Source organism: Gallinula chloropus, assembly GCF_964237585.1.
Source record: "Gallinula chloropus genome assembly, chromosome: 15".
Classification (NCBI taxonomy): Eukaryota; Metazoa; Chordata; class Aves; order Gruiformes; family Rallidae; genus Gallinula; species Gallinula chloropus.
Genome location: NC_140100.1, coordinates 10959676 through 10969332, shown reverse-complemented (window position 1 = coordinate 10969332; position 9657 = coordinate 10959676). Strand labels below are relative to the sequence as shown.

The 9657-nt window shown below is 43.4% G+C and overlaps 1 protein-coding gene across 1 annotated transcript in view; it reads right to left on the bottom strand.

Moving 5' to 3' along the window:
- Positions 1–765: 765 nt before the first annotated feature.
- Positions 766–9657, bottom strand: part of PDILT (protein disulfide isomerase like, testis expressed) — a gene marked incomplete at its 5' end in the record, with an annotated part of 24675 nt that continues 15783 nt past the window's right edge. Inside the window, 5 exons of the mRNA XM_084271267.1 lie at positions 766–1067; positions 2804–2893; positions 5866–6047; positions 7423–7543; positions 8440–8637. Coding sequence (XP_084127393.1) covers positions 996–1067; positions 2804–2893; positions 5866–6047; positions 7423–7543; positions 8440–8637 — 663 coding nt within the window. The 3' untranslated portion in view covers positions 766–995. The remainder of the gene's footprint in view (positions 1068–2803; positions 2894–5865; positions 6048–7422; positions 7544–8439; positions 8638–9657) is intronic.

Sequence of the window (9657 nt, the reverse complement as noted above, 5' to 3'; positions counted from 1 at the left end):
TTTTTAGCATATAATTGTACTTTTAAAAGATTCAATACTTTGAAATTGTCTTGTGTGACAGGTGAGAGTCAGATCTGTGCTGTTCTTTCAGTGCTGCATCCTTCAGTGCAGTGATTAATCCTCCTGCCATTCAAATTGCTGTTCCTTCATTGCTAAGCTTACACGGGACAGTAACTTACTGGCATTAGCAAGTTGGGAACAAAGGCTTTGGAAATTGGCTATTGAAGTGAAATATTAATAAGTTGTCTTCCTCCTCTAATTCTGTAAGAATTTTCAGAATTGTTTCTGCTTTATGCAGCCCTTGTGCAACACTCATTCCTTCTGGCTGCAGTTTCACCAGCTGCACTGTTATAACATGTGTGGTTAGGGGACCTAAGATGTGTGTCATACCTGTGGCTTTGTGTTAGATATTATTTTCTTCATACTGGAATTAAATGATATCTTGATTCTTGCATTTTCTGCTGCTTGATAATAAACACACACACCCCATGAACTGCCCTTTGGTGCCCTCTGGGCATAGCTCCTTGCTTCAATTACTTCTCTTGACTATAGATCACTATAGAAATGCCTTTTGCAGTTAGCCCCATCCTTCTGGGAGCAGTTCTCCTCCCTTGAAAACAATAGGGCTTGTTTAAAGTGGAAAGCAACTGGTTGCAAACCTGTTGCAGATCTTGTTTGGACAGAACAGTTTTCTTTCTTGGTCTGTTTGCCATGGCACACGTACCTTTCTAAATGAGAGCAGTTTTATTGATAGCAAAGGCATTATTTGAGCAAAATTGGCAGTTAGAGGAATCCGTGACAGCTGATCCCAGTAAAACTAGGAGTTAAATTGGATTCAGAAGACAGGTCACACATAATGAGCCACTGATACAGAATTCTCTACTTTTAAGTTTTGATCCAGCTCTGTGTTAACTTGAGATGATTAGTTCTTGCAATGAGTTCCTTCCAGGAAAGATTCCCCACAACCCTCAGAATTCTGGTCTTTCTCTGTACTATTAAAGTTCTTCTTTCTTTGTTATTGCAGTCTCTTTTTGGCTGAGATCTTCTTTGATTCCTCCTGAAGGATCCTGTTACAAAAGGAAATGCAAGAGCAAAGCTGCTTGTTACTGATGTTCAAAAAAAAAATCATAAAGAATTGCTCTAGTAATTCTTTACTTCCAAAAAGTTTTAAGATGGTATGAAATGCTCATTTTCATCTTTCCAACAAAGGAACTTGAGGGCTTGTTAATAAGGTCAAAAGCAGCGCAGCTAAAATGTGTTTTGTTTTCAGACCTTTGCAGCGGTTTATGGCAAAGCTTAGGAGAGCCCTTGTGTGAGGGTTTAATAAGGACATGAAAAGCTGTGCTTGGTAAGCTGACGGGCATATGACAGTCTCTCCTAGGCAATCTCAAAAGGAGCTACCTTCTTATTTATCTTGTTTGTGTGTTTGTGAATGCCCTGAGGTGAGGATGAAGAGTTACTCTGACAGACTTCACTTCAAGCCCTGTGCTGCAAATGGTTTAATACCCCAGTGTTCTGGGAAAATGTGGGTTTCTGGTCAGGCTGGAGGATGTGAACAGGGGAGTGAATGTGGATTGCTTAACTCTCTTGCTACACAGGGTGTGCTTTTGAATGGTGGTTCCTAAACTGGCTTTTTTTAACTTATTCTTTAACATGAAGTAAAGCATGAGGAAGAGGCAGCAGAACATTCCCAGCTCTACCATGGTATGTAAAAGACAGTGTGTAGGACTAACCAGATCTGCTCCACATGTATCACTAAAGAATATGACAGAGGCAGACCCCAAACACAGGCATTAGGTATTGGAAAACACCAGTGTGAACTGACAGGGCAGAGCTGGCTGGTCCTTCCTTGCAGACTTCTGCATCCCACTGTTAGTTTGGCCATCTCTTTCCATTTGTAACCACCTATTTGAGCAGTGAATTTAGGAGCAAATCAAAGCCTTTGGTGGGGAAAAAAGCCTGAAAACTCCAAACTGTTTCTCCACCCACGGACAATTTCCATCCTAGTTGAAAAGAATGTTAATGATAACTATTGCTACCCTGTGGATCTACTTCTTCCAGGCAGAATGGGCCTGTGGCTCTCATGCTGGGTGGGCAGCATCTCCATCTATGTGTCAGGGATTGTTTTCCTGTTGCTTGCAGCTTGATCACGTTGTTCACTAGTAGTCATCTGGCAGTGTCTGGGATGAAGTAACTGGCTGATCTGGGACAGCTAATGTTTATCAGGGCTAACTGACAGCGGAGGAGAAAGGGTTGAGGAATCAGACGATAATCATACCCAGGTTGCCAGGAGAAGGGACAGTGTCTGCTTTCTGTTGTGCCCTTGTTTCATGAAGAGGAAAAGCCACGCTGAATGTAGCAGGATGAGGTGGGCAATGGATATTTGGTCCATTCCAGATTTAGCTAAAACTGACTTTGATGGGGATTTTCTCCAATTAAAAACCTGACAGTGTTTTGCTTGCATCTCTCAAGGTGGTGGCTCCTTTTGGCCACCAGCGCTGCCAGAGTGTTAACATACTGACTCAGTGGTAACAGGAGTGGTTGGGAAAGAGTTGTGTGTGTGATGAAAACAAGGATGTGAGTGGGCGTGTGCCTGCCAGGTGGTGGTATATGACTGCAGCCTGTATGGTCATGCCAAGCTAGTCAGCTGGAAACCAGCTAAGCACTGGTAGGAACGGCCCAAGAGTTGATGTGAGGCCTGTATGTGTGGCTATGCTACAGCCAGTCCAGGTATGCCTCTACAAGGTGAGAACGTGCCTTGGATTGCCCAGCAGATCAGTCAGTGGCTGGATCAGACGCTTACCTTCTCTCCTGGTTCTGCTTTTGTCTTGCTTTGTTCCTCTAAGAATTCAGAGAATGCCTCCAAGGTATGCTCCCCGGCATAGGCCACCTCCTGAAATGAGTTTTAAGGTTAATTATTCAATTCTGTACCCAAATGCTGGAAATAATGGTTTAATCAGGGTTTCAGTCATGTAGACCCACCGAACACCAGGCTTTTGTGCTCAGTTTACAAAGCCATGGCAGAGGTGCAGCAGGTTCTGACATCATCTGAAACGTGAGTGTAAGAAAGAAATAGTGGTATGCCCCTAAGAGGACAAGGATATGTATAAAAAACATAACCATTAATGTATAATATCCAGGCTGGGATCCTGACAGCTCCTGAGATCAGTGTCTTTTCTGTGTTTAACTTCTCTGTGTGTTAAAGATTTGCAAGATATTTTGAAGAGCAGAGTCTCTTCAGTATTCAGCCACGATGCTCGAAGCTGTCTAAAGATTTTTCAGGGAAATTCAAATTCTGAAAAGGGTTTTTAAATGCACAGTTGAGAGGTACTAGCTGTTGCACAGCTCAAAAGGAGAGAAAGATGAGCAGTGCCATTAGTCTTCTGAGAAAGTTGAATGGAAGAAGCACTTTCAATTTAGAGCTGTAAAATTTGCTGAGTGGGCACCACACTGGATTTTAAAGGTGCCCCCCACCCTGTACTTTGCATAAGGATCTTGCATAAGTCTTCCAACAAGAAGCTGTAGAAGCTGGTGTGTGACACGTTGGGAATCGCTGCTGTTACCTCAGAATACTCAGTGAGGAGGTGCTTGTTCTCACCTGGGTGGCTTGCTCCCACCAAGACCGGTAGCACTATGTCATGTTATACTTGTAACTCTTATGCCTGATTTCAGTTCCAAGGGCTGTAAGTACACCACCTCTGCTCCTTGGTGGGTTCACTAAAAGCCTACTGATGCTTCCCGTCAGTAAGGTGTTCTCTCGTGATCAGAAGTGCAGCGGCCTTGAACTCGTTTTGTTACGTTTGCAAGCTGAAGTTTCCTGAGAGAGATTCTTTAATTCCTCCAGAGGCAGTTCATATTCTCAGGTGAGGTTTCATGATGGCTGGAACAAAAATTTCTCGGAGCCCACCGACCTGTAAAGCCAGAGAAGCAGCTGATCCCTGCGCTGGTTCCTGAGGATATGTGTCACCACTTCTCGTTAGGGTAATCAGTGCATCAGAGTATGTAAATGTTATTTTTCTCACTTAATCTATAGAAACAAATAGAGTCATTTTAGATCAGTCTGAAAGCCTGCATGTTTTTCTCTTACATTTGGAGTGGATGACGCAGTGGATGAGTTGTTCATCAGCTTCACAGATGGAGCTCAGATGATGCCTGGTCACTGCCTCCTCCACGTAGTTCATCAGATTGACTCTCCTGTTCCTTCAGCTCTGGTTCTAACTGTTCCCCAGCACAGAAACACTCGGTGCTTTGAAGAGCTGGGTGCGTGGTTGAACACCCAGCTGTAGATCTAGGTCTCAGCTCATCCAGCTCCACTTAACTCCAGTTCGCATGAAGTGGCTCCTGATATTTTAAAATGTTGTCATACATCCAGTGTGACATTCACTGACAGTAAGGGGTGGCCTGTCATTAACTGCAAGAAAAGCCAAACCTTTTCTTTTAACACACTAAATAGTGAAGCCTGCTGGAAGAGTTCCTAGCCTAGAGACCTAGCAGATCATCCTATTAAGAGGGGAGCATCTGCTATGATCTCATCAGGTGAGAGTGCTTGTAAGGGACTGTGTACCTGTGTTCTGCCTGTCTTGGATCATTTCTGATTGTCGTTAGTGAGTGAAGATGTCTGTGGTCAGCTGTTCCTGTAGTCCCATGAGGAAGGAGCCCACAACACTTGGGTCTACAAGACTGCAGATGTCTACAGGACACCTGCGCTGGTAGTCAAGTGCAAGTCAAATCTCTGAAGTGGAGGGAACTGGTACAGAAACATGGTGCATGAGGAAGAGCTTGAGATTTCAAATACTCCTTAATTTCAGGGCATTATTAACTATGAAACAATCCCTTAATAGTTAATGGAAGTTATGACTGCTAGCTTTTTGTAAGCTGGCATTTATTATGAGCGTTTAATGGGTTTTCTGCTCTTCTGCATAAAGACTAAACATGGTGTGAGCGTGCAGGACTGCAGTTCAATTCATTAGAAGCTGTGCATGCACATCCAAGAGGAAAATCTCTCCCTAAAAGATTAAATGAGGACATGGGTAAATGTCTTAGAATGTAATTTAAGTTTGGGACTAAGAAGAAAAATGAAAAGCTTAGTAATGTCTTAATTATAACAGTATCTTAGAATTTAATTTTTTCTTTGCTTCAGAGATATTTTCTTTTTAATTAGATTATCTACATAGATGGAGGGATGTAACTACTTAATATCTTTCTTTGCCTCCTCTTTCAGCAGCGTTTTCTGATTGTTGTGTAAAAGAGTTGATGCATTAGGTAGCATGTTCAAAAGACCATTGGCCTTGACAACAAATACTTGTTCCCAGTTGAGGCTGTGTTACTGGAATCAAGTAAAATTACTGGTGTAAGCATATAGGAGAAAGTTTTGGGGTTTGGGTTTTGTGAAAATGTAGAGGATATAACAAGAACAGTACTTGTGTTTTAGAGGCTATAGTCATACCTGCTCCAGAAACAACAGGCACAGGGTAGTTCAGTGACTGCACAACTCTGGTCATGGTTTGATGTAAAAAGGCAGTGCAGTGGTTAGAAGAAGCTTGGTCTGAGTTGAGACTGTTGCTCAAACCCAACAGGCGGAGTGGGGTCGTTAAGCAGCAGGATCTGAGGCTGTAATGACTTGTAGGTCCAAGTCAGTTGACGATATGTGGACTTTTGGTGCAGTCTCACATGTTGGAGAAGATGATAGAAGGGTTTCTCCTCTGGATCAGATTCTTGACAGCAATGAACCCAATCTTGAGTAGATAAGGACCAAAGCTTTCTTGCTTAAAGGACCCCTTTCTCGCAGGGACATGCATACACACACAGAGACATGTCCCCCCTCAGTGTGCAGCTGTCTAGAAATTCTTCCCAACAGCTTCTTACCTGGTGATCTGGCCCAGCAGGAAAGAGCCTGAAGAACGGATAGCGATCTAACCCAACGGACAGGATGTCGTTTGCCGTGACATCTATCTTTGCAATTATTATGTCTTTGTGACTTTCATATTGCTCTCCCAGCTTATCCCAGACTGGCAGGAGTTTTCTGCAGGCATAGGACCAAGGGGCATCTGCAGATATAGAAATAAAAGTAGGAGGGTACAGGCTGGCAGAAGAGTGAGTGCCAGTGCAATCACTGTGACCCAGGTAGCGCTCAAAGTTAGCAGGGGTTTGGATTTCAGTTGTGGTCAGTCTCTGCTTGAAATCATTCACCCATCATTAATTTAATGAGTTTTCACGTAGCAATAACTAACTAATCACTAATGCACTTCCAATAACAGCGCTGCTTTAGCCCTGTTCAGCCTTTTATGACCCTGAGAAACACACCACAGTTGTTACGTGACTTTACTGGGCAGATGTGCTGGATAGTTGGGTTGCTTTGGTTAAGTCTTGCATCGTTCCCATGGTGCCAGAAGCACCAAATGCTTTCTTTGTACTAAAATTACCTGTGTCCATAAATGATGCTGAAAGGAAGAGTTTGAGGCGTGGTGGTGTTTTTGGCTCTGAGCACTGAGCTCAGGCAGGTCAGCAAGGAGGGAAACTGCTGAGAACCCAGTATCCCCTTAAATAGCATCCAACACAGTGGCAACCCTTCAGTCCTGAGAGCAGTGCTTGTATGCTGTTTAAATGGAGTTAAAACTTGTAGGGTGCTTCCCTGAGCACGCTGCATCCCACTTACCAGCCTTTCCTTTCCCAACGATGGGTCAGTTCCTCCTTAGATCACTCTGTTCATTGTGAAATGTAATTAATTCATGACAGCATGAATTAAATGGCCACAGCCAGCAAGGAGGACTGCAGAATTGTACTACCTCTAAGAATTTATGGAATTCAAAGCAGGATGGCATAGCCTGTTGTCTCTATTTATGTGAATGCTGCATGTTTGCTCTGCTGAAGTAGCTAAGGCACAGACTGATGCCTGCTGGCTGGTACAAGGACAGGGCAAGGGCTTCTTACTGGGAAGGGTCAAGTGGGAAAGCCACTTCCCTTCCAGACAGCGAAGGGAAGAATGAGTTATGATTTGCTGCACCACAGCTCCTCTCTGGGATTTAATCCTAGAGCATTATAACCAGACAGCTTCACTTAACTCTCCCTTTGTCCTTGGAAGTGAGCCTGACTCAGGCTGCACAGCGTGCTGTAACGCACCATTGTACAACGTGACGTTCTGGTGTCATTGTGTCTTTCAACACGTGGATTTGATACAGCCTTGGCAAATATTTGTGTGAGGGATCCAGTGTTATTCAGCACAGCCCTAAGTCAGTGAAGGTATTGCAGTGTTTCCATAAATATCACATAAAATTTTCTATGATGCTTTTATCAGACCACAAAAATTCATTAAGCTTGGCTTCTGCAAAGGCTAGTTTGGTATGTAAGCATGAGGTTTTGTTTTCCTCTTCTGACTGGTTATGTTGAAGCAAATTAAAATCTGAACACAGCAATAACACTTACAAAACATAACAAACACAGTTGTGGTCTTATTGAAGACAATCCTGTTGAAATTCTTCCCAACGAGCACCTTGACAGGCATCTTGTCCCAGTCCTCTGGAATCTCCTCGCTGGAGAGATGTAGCTAAGCAGAAACAGAGATACTGCTGGGAGAGTGCAGGAGCTTTAAGGAACTGTGCTCCAGCTCGTCTGAGATTGATGAGACATTTCTCTACCTAAGCACATTGTTATTGAATGTTAGAATTATCTTGTTTATACCTCTATATCCTTGCTAGCCTTCACAGGCTAGCACCTTCAACGGGGAGCAGGGGTCTTGCACCCATGTGTAGTTGGTGGTCAGAATTACTCATCCCTCCCTTCAATACAGACTCCATAGTAGATTGTCTGAAAAGGACCCTTTGGAACACATACCACTCACTGTCCTGAATGCTTGCTGCCTGATGTTCAGAGGCTACACTACGAAAAAGCTTACCTATTGTGGGCTCCCAGAAACAATGTAAACACACACATGAGCATGAAGGGTGATACCTTGTTATGACAACGCTGTATTTACCATCGGGATTGATCCCCTGTGAAAATCTGCTCTGCTAAACACAACAAATACCAAATCTTACTCTGTGTCAGTTTTCTATGTACTGGACTTCTCTGTAACCTCCACATCTGCTGCAGTTGTTTGCATCCCTCCTGGATAAGGGGCTGAAGTGTGTCCGTGATAGTATTGGAAACACTGAGACTGAGGGAGATCTTAAACTGCTGAAATAAATGAGCTGAAAACAATTAAAATATCAGGCCATAAGAGATTTATCCAGTTGTGATGTAGGAGGACTGGAGAATGTTGTATTCCAGTTGTAGTAAATACAGAGGAGCTCTGCCAACAACTGTAGATGAATGTATTAGAGAGCAGATGAATAGCCTGATGATGGGAACAGTGCACTGACTAATTAAAAAGGGGAGGTCTTGCAAATTTGTTAGTGCTTTAGGTGGTGTAGTAGAGGGGTGTCTCGTTAGTAGCAGACATACCTTTGCTTTGCCAGTTAGGTAGCTCTGGCAAAACTGTTTCAGGTTGTCCACAGTCACTTCGTCTGCAGGCATCTTGTACTTGGCATCGCTTGTCAGGTTGAGGATTCTCACAGCGGGAACGTCAACGTCCCTGATGCGGAAGTACTCAAAGACTCGCCCGTTCCTCGATTCATCAGTGTCCACCAGGACAAACGTGATCTGATGGGGAGAGAGAGCAGGCATCTGGCTGAGTCATTGTGGAGAAGTGGCAGTGGGCTAGGAACAAACTGTAAATGCACAGAATTGGGTCAAACTCCTTTTTGGTCTCAGCCCAACCACCAGCAGCTCTGTGGACTTTACCAGACCTGGATCCCAGTCAGTAAGAGATGCTAAAGCAGCCAAAAGGAGAGGAGCTTTGCTCTTGGGTATAGTGCTTTGCTATCCCCTATCTCCAGTAATGCTTCTAAATTGTCCCTTGGTTCTTATTGCTCTTCTTAATGAACCTTAACAGGACAAAAGAGCCGAGACACCCGTAATTCATATGTCTTTACCGGTGCTAAGGTGTGATATGTATTGTGAATGGTTTGCCATTCTTCACCATCTCTCCTGCTTGAAGCAGGAGCAGCACCACAGTGACTGGCAGTGGAGAATTCAACTTCTGTGTGTGACTGCCTCTACCCATCTATATCCATGTGAAAACCCGTGCTGCAAGCAAGGCTCTGCTGCTGCCCTCCAGTATTTCTCAGTTTTTGTAGCTGGTTCCAGCTTGGGGATCAGACAGTACCCTGAGTCCTCCATGGCATTGCCTGGTGGTGGCAGCAGGAATTGCCAGGACCTTGCTCAAACTGTCTTTGGTTGGAGGTTGCTCTTAGGAAGTGGTATATGTAAAATCAGAAATGGTTATTTTGGGGGGAGCAGCTGGAATTAGAGTTGATTTTTGTGTTCTTATTAAAATTATTTATTTAAGCTACTTATATTTAAATTAAACCTCACTTAAAAATTCTTTTTTAAAAATATTTTTAATTATTAAATTTTAAATTTAAAATTAATTTTAAAAATAACTTTTAAGTGAAGCTTCTTTTTCAGCTTGTGTCCTTAAATTCAAATACTTGCTGAAAACTGTTTTTAAATGGCCTGGTAGACTTAAAGGATGGGCTGACAGCAATGTACTTTTACCAGTAACGCTGGTGAGCATTTTCCCAGTGATCTTTTGGCATTCACATTTGTGAAGCAGGATGC